The following is a 21,653-nucleotide window of genomic DNA, read 5'->3' on the forward strand; positions in this document are numbered from 1 at the left end:
TTAGTAGATTAGCTAACTTTCTTAGATAGATTTTTTTTCTCTTTTTTATACTATATATTATGGAATATCTAAACTTACCTTGTTCATATATATACTATATGGTTTATGTTTTGGGAAACTTACTTATGCTCTATTCATTGTTTATGTATTTCTTTATGTATAATGGGAGTCTATATATTTGTAATCCCTTACCATTATTTGAATTGTATCTCATTCATAATATTCTAAATATTAATAAAAAGATTGAAATGAAACATGACCTACCACGCACAAAGCCATGCTGACTGTTTCTAATATGCATCTGTCTATACAAATACTTGTAGATCCTATCTCTTAGTATTCCTTCCAATAATTTACCTACTACAGATGTCAAACTTACCGGCCTATAATTTCCTGATTTACATTTTGAGCCTTTTTTAAAAAACAGAACTACATGCGCTATCCTCCAATCCTCCGGCACCTGACCCGTAGATATTGACATTTTAAATATTTCTGCCAGGGCCCCTGCAATTTCAACACTAGTCTCCCTCAAGGTCCCAGGGAAAACCCTGTCAGGTTCCGGGGATTTATCTGCTCTGATTTGCCTCAAGACAGAAAGCACCTGCTCCTCTTTAATCTGTATAAGTTCCCTTGTACAGACACAGAGTGAAGCTCCCTCTTCCCCGTCAAATCACACGCTCGCGTTTCCGACATTGGCTTCAGATCCTCCCTTCACAATCACATCATCAAACTCTATCCGAGTGGATTGTTGGCTGGCCTGTAATGTAGCCCCATGAGCATGGTCATGCATTTTTCATTCCGCATTCTGTTCTGACGCCTCTCAGCCTTCGCCGCTCCAGAGCAAAGAAGCAAAAAATTTCTGGCCTCTGGTTACAGATTGTGCTCTCGATTCGTGGCAGCATCCCAGTGAATCCCTTCTGTATCCTCTCCAAAGACACGCACACTCTTCCTGTAAAGTGGCGACCAGAAATCAATTAGGGAACTCGGAAACGTCAAGCCCAGTCCCAACTCCCATCTACTTTGTTGGTCAGTTTCTCGGCACCCCAATCTTGTTCACTGAAGTCGCTCTCTCCTTCAGCGGCTCCATCTATTCACGGTCTGGTCCTTTCCACTCTACACTGAGGCTGAACAGCGCTTCCGCTCCAACTTGCGATGAACAGCAGAAAACAGCCTGGCCGAATCCACACTTGGCAGATCACTCCTGACCCCAATAAAGCTGGTCTTCCTCAAATTCGGAAACTAAACTCAACGTCACACTTATCCTTTTCCATAATGACCTTGTTTCTAATGGCATCACCATCACTAGATGCAAAGGGGTCCCCTACACAAACTTCTGTCCCCTGGCTTGTCCCATTCTTCAGTAGATCAAGTATTGCACTCCCTCGATGGGACTTTATACCTACTGATTCGGGCAACTTTCTTCCAAACGCTTGACAAACTATCCCACTGGTCCTTCCACAGTATGAGACTCACAGTCAATACCTGCTAAAATCACCCAAGATCACAGCAATATGCTTCTTGCAACAGTCTGCGACCTCTTACAGGTTTGCTCCTCTAAACTCCCAGGACTGTTGCCCCATGAACGAGTTCATTCATTTTTATTCCTCAGCTCGACCCTTAAGTCCTCACGTGGACGAGTTCTCCTTTCTGTCCTAACTGACCATTGCCTTTATATATTCAACGACTAGTTCAATATAACTGTAGCCCTTGAATTATCCCCGTACTAGTACGACTAAAACAGCAGATACCGGGAATGATGAACTAACGGTCCTGCCGTTCCTGCAACCAACTCTCACTAATTGCTATAATATCATTCTTCCAGGCGTTGGGCCCTGCCCTGAGCTCATTTTCCTTTCGTACAGTACTTCCTGCATGGAAATGGACGCATCTCAGAACAGGAGTCCCAGCAGGTTCAACCTTTTCCTTCCTGACTTTGTCTGAGGTCTGAACAACATCTTTCACAACATCCACTTCACTATCTGTTATCAGAATCTTGTTTCAGAACCCGACTGAAGTTTAAACCCACCACTCCCCCTTTCTAATGGCGAAACTCACGCTGGGATATTACTTCTACTTCGGTTCAGGTGTAAACTGAGAGAGTCGCTCGCTGGCGGAGAAAATGAAGGAGCGGCGCATCGCGGAGAGGTGTATTGCGGCCTCCAGGCAGCAGTCTGTGCTGCCCCCCAGTGTTCGCTCTGCAGAAGACAAGCTCTGTTATGGTCGACTTCAGATTTGCATAAATGTATTTGCATACATGTGAATGTATATACAGTCTAAATTGTGTGATCTTATAAATACTGATTTTCACCGTGTGCTTTCTATTTTTCCTGATGCATTTTTACAGATGTATGGTTGAATGACAATTAAACTCGGATTGGATTGAAACGCTCTCTTATGCACAGTTCTCACCTTCCTTAGAAGCCCCAGTGATCCAACTATCTGAAGCCCTCATTCCCACCCCAACACCTTAGCCACGTGTTGATCTCTATTACCCTCCTATTTCTGGCGACACCAGCCCGTGCAGAATTTTGCCCGCTCACCCTCCCACTTGAGATTGTTGAGGACCGGATCGGAGAGGTCGCGACCCTGGCACGCGGGAGGCAAAATACCATGCAGGAATCTCTATCCTACACAGAAAACCACGGTTAATTTCCCCAAACTAGAAATCGCCGATAACCACAGCTTGTTTCATCTCGCCTTCCCTTCTTAACCACAGAGACAATCTCGGTGCCAGAGACTGGATCTGTGAGACTTTCCTCTTCTCGGTCATTTCCACCCGTCTCCCCCACCCAGACGTATAGAAAGTGGGAAACCTGTTATTAAGCCAGTTGGACACAGGGGTACTCTACAGTGTGTCTAGCTGGTTAACACCTTTCAACCTCCTGACTGTCACCCAGTTTCCTGTGAACTGCATATGGGGTCTACCCTCCTCCCAATATGTCTCTCGACCATCCCCCCCACCTTCCCGAATGACCCTGAATTCATCCAGTATCAGTTCCACCTCCATAAATCAGAGCGTTGGAATCTGCATCCGGATGCAATTGTCAGAGGCGAGGTTGTCAGAGACACTGGAGGTCTCCCTGCCGTCCCAGATCCTGCAAGAGGAGCATTCAACTCTCCTGCCAGGCATACCTACTGTTCTAACTGTGCAATTATTAAGAAGGAAACAATAAATAAACTGAAAACAAACCTACCAACAGTTTGCCCTGACAGTGACATGCAAAAGTTTGGGCACCCCGGTCAAAAGTTTTGATACTGTCAAATAGCTAAGCGACTAAAAGAGGACCTGAATTCCAAAAGGCATAATGTTAACGATGACGTATTTCTTTAATATTTTAAGCAAGAGTACCTTTTTTAAAAAATTTCCATCTTTTACAGTTTCGAAATAACAAAAAAAGGAAAAGGGCCCGAAGCAAAAGTTTGGGCACCCTGCACGGTTAGTACTTAGTAACACCCACTTTGGCAAGCCTCACATCCTGTAAAGGCTTTCTGTGGCCAGCTAAGAGTCTTTCAGTTCTTGTTTGGTGGAATTTTCACACATTCCTCCTTGCGAAGGACTTCTAGTTCTACCAGATTCTTTGCCCGTCTTGCATGCACTGCTCTTTTGAGGTCTATCCACAGATTTTCGATATTTTTAGGTCGGGGGACAGTGAAGGCCATCGCAATACATTCAGATTGCGCCTCTTGAAGTAGTCCGTTGTGGAGTTTGAGTATAGGATGTGTTTCACATGATTATCCTGTTGTTGAAGCCGTCCTCTTTTCATCTTCAGCATTTTTTACAGACGGTGTGATGTTTGCTTCCAGAATTTGCTGGAATTTAATTGAATGCATTCTTCTGTCTACCAGTGAATCTTTTCCTGTTGTCACCGGCTGCGAAACAAACATTATCGATCCACCCCCTTGCTTAACAGTTGGAGAGGTATTCTATCCATGAAATTCTGAACCTCTTTTTTCCTCCAAAATTACCCTTGACGGCCACAGGATAGAGGGATGGGAGGAACTTACTTTGCCAGAGACTGGTGAATCTGTGGAATTCGTAGTTACAGGCGGCCGTGGACGAGAAGCTACTGGACATAATTCTGAGTGATAGATTCCTGACCAGACAGAGCATGAAGAGAACGGAGCGAAGACTGGACATTGGGAATAAGGGTTGATCAACCATAAACAAATGGTGGACTGACCCGACGGGGCAAATGGCTTAATACTACCATTCTGTCATATGATTGAATTTCCAGTTCCTGGGATATTGGGTATCAGCATTTCTGAGGGTCTACACTGGACACAACACATTCATGTGACACGAAGTACATGTAATATTCCTGACAGAACAGCCTCAGGCATCCAGATTTCAGCACCCCCATTCCTCGGAGAGTAGTTCGCTGTCACTTTCCCTTTAAGACTCAGACTGCCAATTATTGTCTGCCAATGTTCCTTCATGGAAGGTCTGTCGGTGAAGGTCTCGCGCCGAGCACTCAGCGCTCAACCGTAAGGGATCCATTTCTTGTACTGCTGTTTGTGAATTTATCTTTGGATTTCATCACTGTGGTCTTGTTTATTTCGAGACTGAGCCGGAGTGTATTCTGGACTCAACCCGGCCCCTGCCTTCTCCACCATCCATATCTCTCCCGGTACAGAGGGGATTGCAAGGTTAGGAGTTTGAGGGGATGTGGTCTGTCATTGAAGACTCGCGAATTTCTCCGGATGTACTGTGGAGAGCGTTCTGACTTGTCGCATCGCCGCCTGGTGTGGAGGCTGCAACGCAGAGGGTCGCCAGAGGCTACAGAGGGCACTAGGCTCAGCCAATCCCATCACGGGCACAACCCTCCCCTCCATCGAGGACATGTTCAAGAAGGAAAGCCTCGGGAAGACCACATCCATCAGCGAGGACCCCCTCCCGCCGGGAAATACCCTGTGCTCATCGGTACCATCGGGGAGGGGGTACAGGAGCCTGAAAACTCAGCAATTTACAAACAGTTGCTTCCCCTCCGCCATCAGATTGCGAACGCTCCCTGAACACTGAAACACTCCCTCGGTATTCACCTTTGTTGCAGTTTTTTTAATTCTCACAAATTACGTTAACTTTACATCTTTGCACCGTACCGGGGTCACATTGAAGTTGTACAAGGCGACACTGAGGCCGAACCTGGAGGGCGGTGTTCGGTTCTCGTCGCTCTTCTGTAGGAAAGATGCCACTGAGCTGGAAAGAGTGCAGAGGGAGATTAACAGGATGTTGCCGGGACTCGAGGGTCTGGGTTCTGGTGAGAAGGCAAGAATGATGTGTCTGTGTACCTTGAAGCGTGGATATGAAGCCAGGAGGGGCACAGACAGGGTGAATGCGCTCAGTCCTTTTCCCCTGGGTTGAGGAATTGAGAGCCAAAGTGCACAGAATTGAGGTTAGAGTGTTTGGAGAGAACGGAGAGAGGAGAGGCAGAGAATGAGGTCCGAGGGGAAGAAGAAGGGTGGAATGGGAATGAGTTAGAGAGAAGGGGAAAAAGAGAAACGCTGTAGAATGGGGGAGTAAAAGGGGGAGCGGGGAGAGCGGGGAAGAGAGGTATGGATCAGAGAGGGAGAGTGTTGGGGAGAATGGGGCTACGAGTAGAGGAGGAGACTGGGGTAAGAAGGAGGGGAAGAGAAATTGGAAAGAGGTGAAAGGATGGGGGTTTGAGGGTAGGGTAGATTGAATGGGGAGTAGTGGGGTGAATTCACTTGACTGAAGTCGGCCCGGCAGGCTGTTGACAGAGACCTTGGATCTCTTCAGGAATATCCGGGTACAAATGTGCCGACTTCTCACAGATGAATCTGTGTTTCCTGTTGCAACTGTAACTGTGATTCCAACCGTAAGAGTCACACTCACTGCAGGTGGGCGGTCTATTGAACGTCTTGTACAGAATATTAGAGACCACATTCCTGTCAAAGAGGTTAGACAATTTCAACAGAGACAAAACAGCTCGAGCAGACAACTGGAGACGTCGCCAAACCAATCCCTCTGATCTGCGCTCTCCCCACAGCCCCTTGCCAGCCTCGGAACTAATCCCATGATACCGCGTTCTCCCCACAGTCCCGTGTCCATGGCCGTACGAATCCCACTACACCACACTCCCCTACAATCGCGGCTCAGTTCCCAAATTTACCCACTGCACCACCCCTCCCGAAAACCCTGCGTCAGTCAACGAACGAGCCCCAATGTCCCACTCCCCACACAGCCCGCTGTCAGTCTCCAAATTTATCCCACTGACCCACTCTCTCCCCACGACCGCGTGTCACTCCCACACCACCGACCTGTAACTGTACAAACCTCACCCGTATCTACATTTTCCAATCCAGTAAGTTCCGAATCGATGGCCGATAGAGATGGAAACAAAATCCTGTAAAATGAAATCCCTTCGATTAATGTGCATGCAACGCCCAGGGAAATGTTTCACTGCAAATGTAATGGTTTCTCTGCAGCAGCAGTGTGTTTGTGCTTTGACGAGAGATAACGGGGGTTTGGAATGTGCGGCGTCACATCATGGAAGGGATTTTCTTTCCTGTGAGCCCGAGAGCGAGGGATTCGCGGGCTTTTGTTCGGCAGAAGATGGAGAGAGAAGATGCCAGAACGGGGTAATCGTAGACTGCAGACCTGAGCGGACTTGGAATGGGGTCCGGAGTCTATCACACCCGGGGGAAATCGATGGAGAACGGACGGAAGGAAAAACAGTGAGCTCCAAGGAGCACATTAGACTGTTTCGTTAAAATGGGCCCTTTTCCTCTTTGATTTCTATACTAACCCTGGAGTCAAATGAAGAATCATAAAGCCCAATCGTTTAATTGCAAATGCTGTACCGCTCGATATTTCGTGGGATTGATTTGTAACCGGGCAACACATCCACACAATCGAGATTTCTCAGTTTGACCAGGCCGGATTTGTGATGGGACTGTGTGGTGGGAGATGCACTCTGTGTCTGACCCCGGGAGTGTGTGAAGGGACAGTGTGGAGGGAGATTCACACTGTGTATGACCCCGGGAGTGTGTGACGAGATTGTGTGGATGGAGATTCACTCTGTGTCTAACCCCGGGAGTGTATGATGGGACGGTGTGGAGGGAGATTCACTCTGTGTCTGACCCCGGGAGTGTGTGACGGGACGGTGTGAAATGATTCCAACTGTGTTATACCCCGAGAGTCACATACCTCTTCCTCGTTTGAATTCATTTCAAGGAGCCTTGCATCGAAGTTTGAACAATGTTCCCTCGCACTATCATAAGATTTCTCCACGGAGGATACGAAATAACACCGATCTTTCTTTTCACTCCAGTCCTGAGGGCAGGTTTGCTCTGCAAATCAGGTACAAAGCATAGTGAATCCCCCTCCATAACTCCCATTGCACCGACTCGGATCAGAAAAAGTCAACCTCCCTCCGCAACGTCCCAACCCGGATTCAGACAGCAGGTGTCGCTACTATCACACCGTCCCATCACGCACTCCTCCGGCCAGACACAGAGTGAACCTTCCTCCGCACCGTCCCATCACACACTCCCGGGGTCAGACGCAGAGGGAGGCTGCTTGCACACCTTCCATTCACACCTACTAGGATCAGCCACAGTGTTAAGCTTCCTGTACACCGTCCCATCACACACTCCCGAGGTGAGACATAGAATTAAGCTCCCACCACACCGCCTCATCACAACTTATGGGTCCGTTGTAAAGTGACGATCTCTGCGAGCCGACCGATCACTCAGACTCTCCGGATCAGAGACATTGTGAAGCTCCCTTTGCCCTGTCTCATCACCTATTCCCTATGTCAGACATGCAGAAAAGTTCCCAAAACACATTCCCGGGATCAGACACAGAGTGAAGATCCCTAAACACCGTCTCAGCACATACTCATTGCAATAGACGAAGAGTAAAGTTGCTTCCACACCAACCCTTCACAAAATCCCAGGGTCACACAAAGATTCTCCCTCCACAACATTTCAACACACAACACGTTCTCAGACACAGAGTGGTGCACTTCCGCACCATCTCATCACACACTACAAAGATCAGATTCTCCCTCCGTATCATTCCCTCACACTCACACTGTGTCAGTCACAGAGTGAAGCTCCTTACACTGTGTCCTTTCACAGCCTACAGAGGTCAGACGCGGAGTGACACTCCCTCCATACAGACCCATCACACTCCCAGGGGTTGAACACTGTGTGAGCGTCGCATTGCACTGACACATGAAATACTACCGGTGTAAGACACAGAGTGAATCCCCCTCCGCACTGTTCCGAGACACATTTTTTGGATCAGACACAGAATGAGAGACCCTCTAAACTGACACATTATACTTTCCGGGGGTCAGATACAAACTCGCCTCACATCCTTCTATCACGCATTCCTGTCGTCAGACTCAAAGTGAAGCTCGATTACACCGTCTGAGCACACACTCCTGGTGTCATACTCAAGCTCAATCTTCCACCACGGCACCCCATTACACACTCCTGGGACCAATCACAAGGTGTAGCTCCATCAACGCAGCCTCATCACCAGCATCAGGAGTCAGTTACGAGCTCCTTCCCACCAACCTATCACAGACTTCCTGAGGGACAGACACAAATATAATTTCAATTCTCAGCGTCCTGTCACACATTCACGGGGTGAGACACAGAGTGAAGCTCCCTCCACAAAATCCAATCACACACTCCCGGGGACAGAAACACAGAGTTAGTCTCCCTCCACACCGTCCCATCACAAACTCACAGGGTCAGACACAAGGTGAATCTCCCTCCACACCGTCCCATCGCACACTCCCGGGGGTCAGACTCAGAGTGAATCTCCCTCCAAGTCACATTTCTGGGGGCAAACACTGGGTGATGCTCCCTGCATAGTATCCCATCGCAAACACTCTGTATCAGACACAGAGTGAAGTTCACTACACACCGTCACATCATACACACCCTGGGTTAGACACAGAGTGACGTTCCCTCCGCATTGTCCCATCACACTCTCCTGGTGTTATACTCACACTGAATCTCCCGCCAAGGCATCCCATCACACATTCGCGGGACCAGTCACAAGAGTTCAAGCGTAGAGAGGTCATGTTGCAACTCTACAAATCTCTGGTGAGACCGCACTTAGCGTATTGTGCTCAATTCTTGTCACCTCATTATAGGAAGAATGTGGAAGCTATGGAGATGGTGCAGAGGAGATTTACCAGGATGTTGCCTGGATTCGAGACCAAGTCATATGAAGCAAGATTAATAGAGCTGGGACTTTTCTCTTTAGAGCGTAGAAGAATGAGAGGGGACATGATAGAGGTCTACAAGATTATGAGAGGCATAGATAGGGTGGATAGTCGGTACCTGATTCCCAGAGCACCAATAACAAACACCAGAGGTCATATGTACAAAATTAAGGGAGGGAAGTTTAGGGGAGACATTAGGGGTAAGTTTTTTTTTTATACAGAGTGTTATGAGTGCCTGGAATTACTTGCCAGGGATAGTGGTGGAGGCTAAATCATTTGAGGTATTTAAGAGCCTCTTGGACAGGCACATGGATGAAAGAAAAATGGAGGGTTATGGGGTAGTGTGGGTTTAGTATATTTTTAAAGGATTATATGGGTCAGCACAACATGGAGGGCTCAAGGCCTGTATTGTGCTGTCGTGTTCTATGGTTCAATGGTGTAGCTCCCTCAACTTCTCCTCATCACAAACTTCAGGTGTCAGTCCCAAGCTCCTTCCCGCCATCCTATCACAGACTTCCTGAGTGATGGACACAAACAGAATTTCACTCCACGCTGTCCGTCACACACTCCAGGGTTGAGACACAGGATTTAGCTCTCTCCGCAGTTTCCAATCACGCATCCGGTTGCCAGACACTAAGGGAATCTCCTTCAAAACTTTCCTATCACATAATCCAGGGAACAAACACAGAATGAAACTCCCTGACACTGTTACATCATACACACCCGTGGCTGACACAGAATGAAGCTCTCTCTCACTCTCTCTCTCTCTCTCTCTCTCTCTCTCTCTCTCTCTCTCTCTCTCTCTCTCTCTCTCTCTCTCTCTCTCTCTCTCTCTCTCTCTCTCTCTCTCTCTCTCTCTCTCTCTCTCTCTCTCTCTCGACAGCCCCATCATATAATGCTTGGTTCAGTCTGCACGCTGCGCAATGTCAAATCACATGCTCTTGGGTCAGACACAGAGGGAGGCTCCCTCCAGACAGTCCCATCATACTCTCCCGTGGTCAGACACACAGGGAAACTCGCTCCACACCGTCCCATCACACTCTCCCGGGGTCAGACACAGAGTGAATCTCCCTCCACACCGTCCCATCACACACTCCCGGGACCAGACACAGAGTGAATCTCCCTCCACACCGTCCCATCACACACTCCCGGGGTCAGACACAGAGTGAATCTCCCTCCACACCGTCCCATCACACACTCCCGGGACCAGACACAGAGTGAATCTCCCTCCACACCGTCCCATCACACACTCCCGGGGTCAGGCACACTGAGACTCCCTCTAAAATGCCATATTACACTTTCCCGGAGTCAGGTACAGACTTCCCTCACACCCTCCTATCACGCATCCCCGTAGTCAGACTCAAACTGAAGCTTGTTTACACAGTACCATCACACTTTCCTGGTGTCAGACTCATTTTTTTTCTTCCGACACGGCACCAATTACACACACGAGAGACCTGTCACAAGGTGTAGCTCCGTCAATTCCTCCTCATCACAAACCTCAGGAGTCAGTTACACATCTCCTTCCCTCCAGCATATCACAGACTTCCTGAGACACAGACACAAATAGAATTTCAATCCACACCGTCCCATCACACACTCCTGGGGTCAGGCACAGAGTGAATCTCCCTCCACAGTGTTCCATCACACACTCTCGGGGTCAGAAACTGAGTGAAGCGCCCTCCACTCCGCCCATCACAAACCTCAGGAGTCAGCTACACATCTCCTTCCCACCGTCCTATCACAGACTTCCTGAGGGACAAACACAAAGTGAATCTCTCTCCACACCGTCCCATCACACACTCCTGGGGTCAGCCTCAGACTGAAGCTTTCACTCCTCCACACTATCACACACTCCTTGGCTCAGAGATGAAGTGATGCTCCCTGCACCCTCTCCCATTACACAGTCCTGCAGACAAACACAGAGTGAACCCCCCTCTACAGTACCCCATTACATCCGCCCGTGATCAGAGAGGAAATGAAACACTCTCTGCACCATCCCGCTGCATCCCCCTGTGGTCAGACACAGTATGATGCCCCTCTACCCGGAGACATCACACAATACAGTGTTCAGAAAACGGGAGATGCTTCCTCCGCACCGTAATATCACACACCACTGGTTTCAGACACAGACAGGAACACTACCCAGGCACGCGTCATTGTTCCTGGTGTCAGACACACACATTACACACCTATTCTCCAAACGCAATAATTCAGCGCCCCTTCCCGCCATAGCTTCCCATCACAGGCACAGTGTGTCAAACACCGAGTCCTATCACACACACGGGGTGAGACACAAATTTAAGCTCCATACACACCGCCGATCACACACTCACACGGTCAGATGCAGATTGAATCTCTTTCTCTCCAAGGACCTATCACACTGCAGCGGTCCGAGGTGAAATGAAGCTCCCTGCACACTGCCTTTAAAACACGCCCGTGGTCAGAGGTGGAGTTAAGCGCATGTCCACATTGCCCCAGAGTCACCCACGTAGTCACAGACAGAGTTTATCTCCCACTGCAAAGACTCGTAACGCTCTTGCTGGATCAAAGACAGAGTGGATCTCTCTCTCCATGGCCATATCACACATTCCAGCGGTCAGACGTAGAGTGAAGTTTCCTGCACACCGTCCTGTCACACTCTTCCAGGGTCTGAATCTGGGTGTTACTCCTTCCATATCATCTCATCACACACTCCCAGGGTCAGACACAGAGTGAAGCTCCTTCCGCTCCGTCCCATCACACACTCCCTGGATGAGAAAGCAGACTACAGATCGCTCCACAAAGTCCAGTCACACAAAGACTTGGTCAGACACATTGTGAATCTCTCTCTCCACGGCCCCATCACACACTCCAGCGGTCAGATACAGAAATAAACTCCCTCAGCGCACACGACGAATGTCAGAGGGAGTGTGATTCTCCCTCTACAGCTTCTCAATGCACCACACAGCAAAGTGTCAGACACACAGGGAATCTGCCCCCAGACGGCCCCATCACACACTCCCGACTCTAACATAGTGTGAATCTCCTTCCATCACACACTTCCTGGCGGGTCACAGAGTGAGGCTCTCTCTGAACCGAACCATCACACCCTTCTGTGTTCTCATACAAAGCGAAGTTCCGCCCACACCCTCCCATGGTGTCAGACTCCCTCCACAATATCGCATAGAATGAACGTCCCTCTGCGCTATCCCGTCACACACTCCCAGAGTCAGAGTGAAGCTCTCTCTCTCCACAGTGCCATAACACACTTCAGGGGTCAGACATCGGGTGAATCTCTCTGGACACTGTCCCATCGCACAATCCCGCTGTCAGACACAGAGTGAATCTAGATCCATACTGTCTCATCAGATACTCCCGGAGTGAGACATAGAGTGAAGCTGTAAAGTTACGTCTCACAATCCCGTGGTCAGACACAGAGAGAATCCTTCTCCACAACGACCCATCACACTCTCCTGGATTCAGTGATAAAGTGAAACTTCCTGCACGCAGCCCCATCACACACTCAACGGGTCAAACACAGAGTGAATCACCCTCCGTACCATCTCTTCACACACTCCCAATGTCAAGCACAGAGTGACGTTTCCTCTCTCCATGCCTGCCCTGTGATGAGGAGCGGGTGAAAGAGGGGGATGATGCCTCACCTCTTCTGCTGGTCAACAATTCACAGATTTGATCCTTGGTTTCCTTGTCAGATCTATACTTCGTTTCCATCTCGGTGAACTGGTGACGGAGATCGCTGTGCATTCGTTTAAGATCGGACAGATTGGAGTCGAGCGCAGAAAGCTTGGATTGAAGGGTTGAGTTTAACTCATGGCAGTTTCGGTCGGACGTGACCTTAGACTGAGAAATCTGTGACACTGAGAGAGATGGTGATGGATGTTTAGCGTTTACAGTGACACGTGATTCAGCGTCACGCTACCGAACGGGTCACAGAGAGTGTTGTGTCAGTGTGACGGTGAAGGGTGTCACAGTGAGGGATGTGCTGGTGGCACAGTGAGAAGCGTCGGCGTCACCTTGACGGGCATGTCTGTAAAACACTCAGGGGTATATCAATGTCCCGGTGAAGTTTTTGTTGATGTTACAATGAGGGTCGGCGTCAGCATCGTGTGGTCCATGTCCGAGTTGCTGTAAGGAGCGTGTCGGTGACACTGTAACCTTTTCTGTTTATGTTTCTGTGCCCCGGCAAGCGTTGTGATGTGCATCTCGATGTCATGGCGAGGGCAATGTCAGAGTGAGGGGCGGAGTTGTGTCATGGTAGGTAGAGAATCTGTGTCTTGGTGTGGGGTGTGCTTTGTCTGTGTCGCGGTCAGAGACATTTCATGGCCACGGTGTGTGTGAGAGGGTCACGCTGAGGTGTCTGTCGGTGTCACGGAGAGGACTATGTCGGTGTCATTGGGAATTTAGATGTCGGTATCTGTTAAAGGGTTTGCCTGTGTCAGGGTAAGGAGTGGGTAATTGCCTCAGTGAGCGGTGCATCGGTGTTATGCTGAGGGGTGATACTGTCTCGGTAAGGGGTGTTACAGTGACGTGTGAGTCTCTGTAACCGTGAGTGGCGGAGCGGATCACGTTGAGGAGCGTGAAAGTGTCACAGTGTACGGAATCTCAGTGTAACGGTGAAGAGTGTGTCGGTGTCGCGGTCAGGAGTGTATCTGTGTCTCGCTGAAGGTCGTGACCGTGCTACGGTAACAGTATTGTTGATGTTATGGCGAATGGCGTGTCGGAGTAGCATGAGTCTTGATTGTGTTACGGTAATGGCCGTGTTTTTATCACGGTTTGTGGTATGTCTGTGTTATAGAACAAAAAAACATAGAAAAATATAGTATAGTACAATCCATTCGGCCCACAATATTTTGTCGAACCTTAAACACTGCCTCCCATAAAACTCCCCACATTAGATTCCTCCGTACACCTGTCTACTAGTCTCTTAAACTTCACTAGTGTATCTGCCTCCACCACCGATTCAGGCAGTGCATTCCAAGCATCAACCACTCTCTGAGTGAAAAAGGCTTCCTCTAATATCCCCCTTGAACACCCCACCCGTTACCTTAAAGCCATGTCCTATTGTGCTGAGCAGTGGTGCTCTGGAGAACAGGCTCTAGCTGTCCACTCTATCTATTCCTCTTAATATCTTGTATACCTCTATATCGTCTCCTCTGATCCTCCTTCTCTCCAGAGAATAAAGCCCTAGCTCCCTTAACATCTGATATGAATCCATACTCTGAACCAGGCAGCATCGTGGAAAATCTCCTCTGTACCCTTTCCAATGCTTCCACATCCTTCCTATAGTGAAGCGACCAGAACTGGACACAGTACTCCAAGTGTAGCCTAACCAGAGTTTTATAGAGCTGCACAATTACCCCGTGACTCTCAAACTCTATCCCTCGAAATAAAAGTTAACACCCCATAAGTTTTCTTAACTACCCTTTTCACCTGTGAGGCACCTTTCAGGGACCTGTGGACATGTACCTCCATATCCCTCTGTTCGTCCACACTTCCAAGTATCCTGTCATTTACTTTGTACTCTGCCTTGGAGTTTGTCTTTCCAAAGTATACCACTTCACACTTCTCCGGGTTGAACTCCATCTGCCACTTCTCAGCCCACTTCTGCATCCTATCAATGTCTCTCTGCAATCTTCGACAATCCTCAACACTATCCAGAACACCAACAGCATGGATGTCGTCTGCAAACTTGCCAATCCACCCTTCTATCCCTACATCCAGGTGGATATCAAAAATGTGGAGGTCACAGAACCTAGCCTTGTAGGACACCACTAGTCACAACCCTCCAATCCGAAAGTACTCTCTCCACGTCGACATTTTGCTTTCTGCAGGCAAACAAATTCTGAATCCCCTTGGCAGAACTTCCCTGGATCCCATGCCTTCTGACCTTCTAAATAAGCTTACCGTGTGGAACCTTGTCATATGCCTTACTAAAATCCACATAGATCACATGGACTGCACAAGCCTCATCTATATGCATGGTCACCTCCTCAATGAAATCTAATGTGCTTGATAGATGTTGTAAGAATAAGCTTGCTCCTCTTGACGATCAGTGTTGTCGGCTATGTATGAAAGCAAAAGAAATAGGGGAGATTTTAAATGTTTTTTTTTGCATCTGTATTTACTCATGCTCTTCTGCTGTTTCAAAACAAAGAAGCTCTAAAAGTATTCCGGGAAGGTATAGACCAGTAAGTTTCACGTCGGTAGTAGTTAAATTATTGGAAGGTGTACTAAGCGATAGGATCTACGAGTTTTGGGATAGACAGGGACATATAAGGAAGAGTCAACACAGCTTTGCGCGTGATAAGTCATGTTTAACAATACTATTAGTGTTTTCCGTGGAAGTTACAAGGAAAGTGGATGAAGGGAAGGCAGTGGATCTTGTCTACATGTACTTCAGTAAGGCCTTTGACAAGTTCCCGCAGGGGAGGTTACTTAGGAAGATTCAGTCCTTCATGGTGAGGTATTAAATTGGATTAAGCATTGGCTCAATAGGAGAAGTCAGAGAGTGGTAGTGGAGGATTGCTTCTATGAATGGAGGCCTGTGACTAGTGGTGTGCCACAGGGATCAGTGCTGGGTCCATTGTTACTTCTTATCTATATCAATGATCTGGATGATAATGTGGTAAATCGAATCAGCAAATTTGCTGATGATACAAAGTTTGTTGGTGTAGTGGACAGTGAGAAAGGTTTTAAAAGCTTGCAGAGGGATCCGGACCAGCTGGAAATATGGGATGAAAAATGACGGATGGAGTTTAACACAGACAAGTGTGAGGTATTATACTTTAAACGGAAAAAACAAGGTAGAACATACAAGGTAAATGGTAGGGCACTGAGGAGTGCAGCAGAATAGAGGAATTTAGGAATACAGATACAAAATACCCTAACAGTGAAATATTGTGTGCGGTTTTGGTCACCGAATTACAGGAAGGATATTGATAAGGTTGAAAGAGTGCAGAGAAGGTTCACAAGGATGTTGCCGGGACTTGAGAAACTGAGTTACCGAGAAAGGTTGAAAAGGTTAGGACGTTATTCCATGGAGCGTTGAGGAATGAGGGGAGATTTGATAGAGGTATATAAAATTATGATGGGTACAGATAGAGTGAATGCAAGCAGGCTTTTTCTACTGAGGCTAGGGGAGAAGAAAAAATAGAGGACATGGGTTAAGTGTGAAGTGGTTCGGCACAGCCAAGAAGGGCAAAAAGGCTCGTTTCTGTGCTGTAATATTCTATGTTTCTATGGTTAGACACGATCTGCCCTTCACAAAGCCATGCTGACTGTTCCTGATCAGACCATGATTTTCTAAATGCACATAGATCCTATCTCTAAGAATCTTTTCCAACAGCTTCCCCATCTCAGACGTAAGACTCACTGGTCTATAATTAAACGGACTATCCCGACTGCATTTTCTGAACAAGAGGACAACATTCCCCACTCTGCAATTCCCCGGTACCATTCCCGTTGTCAACGAGGACATGCCGGCCGATACTAGCCAGAGGCTCAGCAATCTTATCCCTCTTCTCGTGGAGCAGCTTGGGTAATATTCCGTCCTTTTGAATTTTAACAACTCCAACACCTCCTCTCCATTACTATCAACATGCTTCAGAACCTCACTCATATTGTCCTCACCCTTATCAAGTTCCGTTCGACTCACCGTAGATCGAGAGTCCGGCCATTATCGCGACGAGGCCGATCGTAAACAGGCAGAGTAGGCAGATCTGCCCACCTGGCCGAACTTCCCTGGATCCCATGCATTGAGCCTTTCTGAATAAGCCTATCGTGTGGAACTTTGTCAAATGCCTCAAAAAAAATCCGCGTTGATCACATCCACCGCAGAAATCTTATCTCTATACCTGGTCTCCTCCTCGGCGAAACCTAACAGGCTTGTTAGACACGGTCAGCCCTTCTTAAAGCCATTCTGACAGTCCCTGATCAGACCATGGTTCTCTACATGCCCACACATCGTATATCTAAGGATCTTTTCCAACAGCATTCCCATCAGTCACTGGCCTATAATTTCCCGGACTATCCCTACTAAATTTTGAACAAGGGGACAACGTTCGTCTTCCACCAGTCCTTCAGTACCATTACCGATGGCAACCAGGAAATACAGATCCTAACCAGAGGCTCAGCAAACTCTTCCCTCGCCTCGTGGAGCTGCCTGGGGAATATTCGATCAGGCCCCGGGGTCTTATCCGTCCTAATGTATTTTAACAACTCCAACACCTCCTCTCCATTAATATCAACATGCTCCAAAACTTCAACCTCACTCATATTGTCCTCACCGTCATCAAGTTCCTTTCGACTCACCGTAGATCGAGAGCCCGGCTACTATCGCGACGAGGCCGATCGTAACTGGGCAGAGTAGGCAGATCTTACGGCAGGTTCTATTTCCGATGTTCTGCTTCGGCTCCAGTTTCTGCGCACCTGTAGAGAGCCCATTCAGCGTGTGTGTTTATTCAGCCATCTTCCCCACTGGTGCTCCCTCCCACCCCCCATTTGCCTTCTCTCCTTCCACCACGATCACCCCTCCCTCTCTCAATCTCATGAACTTTCAGCCGTCATCGCCGAGAGTCCAAATTCCTTGACGGGGCAAAGGCTGACAGGTGTCTGACGGATTCCAGAGATCAGTCAGATCTCCCCTCAGCCTCCTCCGCTCCAGAGGAAGCGACCGAGGTGTCCGACCTCTCGTTTTAACACATGCCATCGAATCCCGGCAGAGTCCTGTTAAACCTCTCCAGAGGCTCCCCAAAGCCCTGACATCCTTCCGATAATAGGGTGACCAGAACTGTATACAATACGCCTGATTCAGGCTAACTAGTGATTTTTATATACGTTTAGTATCATCTCTACGCATGTAAGAGCCGGTGGTAGTTTTACAGCTATACAGGACACTGACCAGACTCCACTTGGAGTACTGTGCTCAGTTCTGGTCGCCTCACTTTAGGAAAGACGTCGAAACCATAGAATGGGTGCAGAGGGTCCTCAGACAGGATGAAGAGGTCAATACTCCCCAATGCCATTAGGCTTTACAATTCAACCGCCAGGAGTAAGATATGTTAAAGTGCCGGGGTTGATTGTATTTAATGTATGTAAGTAAACTACTTAAGAACTTTTTAAAAGCTATTATTAATGCTTTTTGAGAGAGTGATTTAGATGCATATCATATTTTTACTGAGTTAAGTATTGTATGTAATTAGTTTTGCTACAACAAGTGTATGGGGACATTGGACAAAATGTTGAATTTCCCCATGAGGATGAATAAAGTATCTATCTATCTATCTATCTATCTATCTATCTATCTATCTATCTATCTATCTATCTATCTATCTATCTATCTATCTATCTATCTATCTATCTATCTATCTATCTATCTATCTATCTACAAGGGATGTTTGCTTGGATTGGGGAGCATGCCTTATGAGAATAGGTTGAGTGAACTCGGTCTTTACTCTTTGGAGCGACAGAGGATGAGAGGTGACCTGATAGAGATGTATAATGCTATGAGAGGCATCGATCATGTGTGTAGTCAGAGGCTTTTCCCCAGGGCTGAAATGGCTTGCAAGAGAGGGCATGGTTTTAAGGTGTTTGGAAGTAAATACTGAGGAGATGTCAGGGATAATTTTACACACAGAGAGTGGTGAGTGCGTGAAATGGGCTGCAGGCAACGATGGTGGAAAAGGAAACGATAGGGTCTTTTAAGAGGGTCTGTATTGTGATGTATTTTTCTATGTCTCTATGTTTCTACCCATCTACCAATTTCATCGAGATCATTTAAATACATCGCAGAAAGGAATTATTGGGGACTCGAGAGACAACGTTTTATTACCCAGATGGTGGTCAGTCTATGGGACGAGCTGACAGAGGAAGTTGTCAAGGCAGATGGATTGGAAACTAGGACAATTGGGAGTATGACACGTGACCCCTCCAGACTGATGTCCTCACAGTGAAACTCTGACCTGTTGGTTCTGTGGTCGACACCTCGCTGGGTAATGGGAGGATCTTCGTTCTCGTCGATGCGGGGTTCCTCTTTCCGAAAGTTCAGCTCTGAGTAGGTGGAGTTCAGACCGTCTGGGAGAGAGATTCGGACAGGCAGATTAGGAAGAGAGTGAAAGCGGTAGAGAATGGGTGAGGGTGTCGGGAGAGGCAAGTGAGGGAGGGAGGAGGGGTGAGAGTGCGAGAGAGAGGCTGAAGGAGAGGGGGGGAGAGAGAGGAGAGACAGGGAGGCAGAGGTGCAGAGCGACGGACTGAGAGGGGGAGACAGCGACGGGGGCGATGGGCGGGAAGATGCGAGAGAAAGAATGGGGAAGGAGAACGGGGAGAAAGAGGCGGAGAGAGGGGGGAAGTGAGTCGGGAAAAGTGAGAGAATAGGGAGAGGTGTGAGAGAGAGCGAACGAGAGCCGGCTAGAGAAGGGAGAGTGAGGGGAGGAAAAAGTGGGAGAGGGATGGCGGAAGGCAGAAGAAGAAAATTTGCGAGACAGAGAGAAGATAGAGGGGAGAGAGTGCGGGAAAGGAAGTGAGGCGTGCATAGAGAGGAGGAGAAGTCGCGACGGGAGGTGAGCGGTAAACAGGGACAGAGCTGGTTTGGAACCCCGGGAGGGCCGGACGGGGGAAGGATGAGAGAGAGCAGAGAGAGAGGAAAAGAACGCGAGCGGGAGACCGAGAGTGGTAGAGACGGTGACTGTGATAGAGGAGAGACGGGACGGACAGGGGGCAATGAGAGAGGGAGGGGAAACGGGGAGACAAAGGAGGAGAGAGAGGGAGAGCGGAAAGGGTGTGAGGAGGTGAGGGAGGGGGTGAGAAGGGGAAAGAGGAGAGTGTCGGATTAAGAAGAAGGGGAGAGCGCGGGTAAGGATTTATACTACGCTCTCTCCTCACCACACGGACACGGTGCTCACTCATCTCCGACCCACCCCCTCATCCCACAGCGCTCTCTCCTCATCACACCTTCCTCCTCACGGCACCTTCCATGCACCCTCTCCTCAGCGACCCTTCTCACAGCACACTCTCCTCAAACCATTGCACGGCGCTCCCTCTATTTCGACCCTCCCAGGGGTTCAGACCTCACGGCACCTTCCCCCACGGAAGTTCAACCACTACAAAGTTCACCACACCCCCCCCCCCATTGTCTCTGCTACGCGTTCCCTCCGTCTTATGAGATCTCTCGACATGATTGGACATATCAGCAAAACAAGGTCAAAACAACAAAGATGAAACTGACCTCTATCTGTCGGGACCCGGGCCGCCGAGAGGGTCTTGAAATTAACTTCCGCGTACGGTACATTAGGTTCAGCTGGGGACAGATCAGAGAAGGTCAGAGACAGAGTGTGGCTCCCTCTACACCGTCACATCACACACTCCCGGGGGTCAGACACAGAGTGAATCTCCCTTCGCACCGTCACGTCACACACCCCCGGGGTCAGACACAGAGTGAATCTCCCTTCGCACCGTCACGTTACACACTCACGGGGGTCCGACACAGGGTGAATCTCCCTCCACACCATCCGATCACTCACTCCCGGGGGTCAGACACAGAGTGAAGCTCCCCGCCACACTGTCCCATCACACACACCCGGGGTGAGGCACAGAGTGAAGCCCCATTCACCCGTCATTTACGCACTCCTGTGAACAGACATACTGTGAAACTCCCTCCACTCGTCCGATCACACATACCGGGGATAAGCTGCAGAATAGAGCTGTCGCCTGTCTCTCTGCTCCACTCAACTCGGGAAGGAGACCGTGAGTCCGTTTTTCCCAACACATTCATGTGATTCTCGCTCTGGTCCATCCTGCCGAGGATTCTCTGCGTCTCTGAGTTTAGATAGGGGAAGTAGCTGTTGTCAGAGGAAGCCTGTGTTAACAAGTGGGTTAGACCGTGACCAACCAACGCGGGGATGAGGAGCTGATGAATAGAGGAACCGAGAGCAGGGGGGAGGAAGTGTGGGGGAGCAGTGAGATTGCGGGTGTTGCAGAGGGTGGTCGTGAGAAATGAGAGTGGTTGGGGGAAGAGTAATGAGAGTGGGGAGAAAGAGGGGAGGATTCAGGGGTCGGGTAAGAGATAGAGAGGTGGGTGACAATGGACAGACTGGGAGAGGGATGGAGAGAAGGGGCATGTGGAGAGAGGAGGGCGAAAGGCGTTATGGACATGGGGAAAAGTGAGCGGAGAGTGGAGGATTCAGGGTCGGGTAGAGATAGAGAGGTGGGTGACTGGGGAGAAGGGATGGAGAGAAGGGGCATGTGGAGAGAGGAGGGCGAAAGGCGTTATGGACATGGGGAAAAGTGAGCGGAGAGGGGAGGATTCAGGTTCGGGTAGAGATAGAGAGGTGGGGGTGACAATGGACAGACTGGGGAGAAGGGATGGAGAGAAGGGGCATGTGGAGAGAGGAGGGCGAAAGGCGTTATGGACATGGGGAAAAGTGAGCGGAGAGTGGAGGATTCAGGGTC

General features: G+C 48.8%; 1 protein-coding gene across 1 annotated transcript; it reads right to left on the minus strand.

Moving 5' to 3' along the window:
* Positions 1–5,073: 5,073 nt before the first annotated feature.
* On the minus strand, positions 5,074–13,049 carry LOC140720420 (snaclec bitiscetin subunit beta-like). Its single transcript, XM_073035272.1, has 4 exons — positions 12,851–13,049; positions 7,169–7,311; positions 6,301–6,365; positions 5,074–5,907 (listed from the first exon to the last, which is right to left on the minus strand). The coding sequence occupies exons 1-4, from the start codon at positions 12,951–12,953 to the stop codon at positions 5,703–5,705; spliced, it is 516 nt and encodes a 171-aa protein (XP_072891373.1). The 5' UTR covers positions 12,954–13,049; the 3' UTR covers positions 5,074–5,702.
* Positions 13,050–21,653: the final 8,604 nt, after the last annotated feature.

This window comes from Hemitrygon akajei, unplaced genomic scaffold (assembly GCF_048418815.1).
Source record: "Hemitrygon akajei unplaced genomic scaffold, sHemAka1.3 Scf000042, whole genome shotgun sequence".
Lineage (NCBI taxonomy): Eukaryota > Metazoa > Chordata > Chondrichthyes > Myliobatiformes > Dasyatidae > Hemitrygon > Hemitrygon akajei.

Coding starts and splice junctions, on each gene's coding strand:
- LOC140720420 (XM_073035272.1), bottom strand. CDS start 12,953: ATGCACAGCGATCTCCGTCACCAGTTCACCGAGATGGAAACGAAGTAT. Junction 7,312..12,850: donor ATTGTTGACCAGCAGAAGAG/GTGAGGCATCAT, acceptor CCTGATTTGCAG/AGCAAACCTGCCCTCAGGAC. Junction 5,908..6,300: donor ATTGGAAAATGTAGATACGG/GTGAGGTTTGTA, acceptor CCTCTTTGACAG/GAATGTGGTCTCTAATATTC.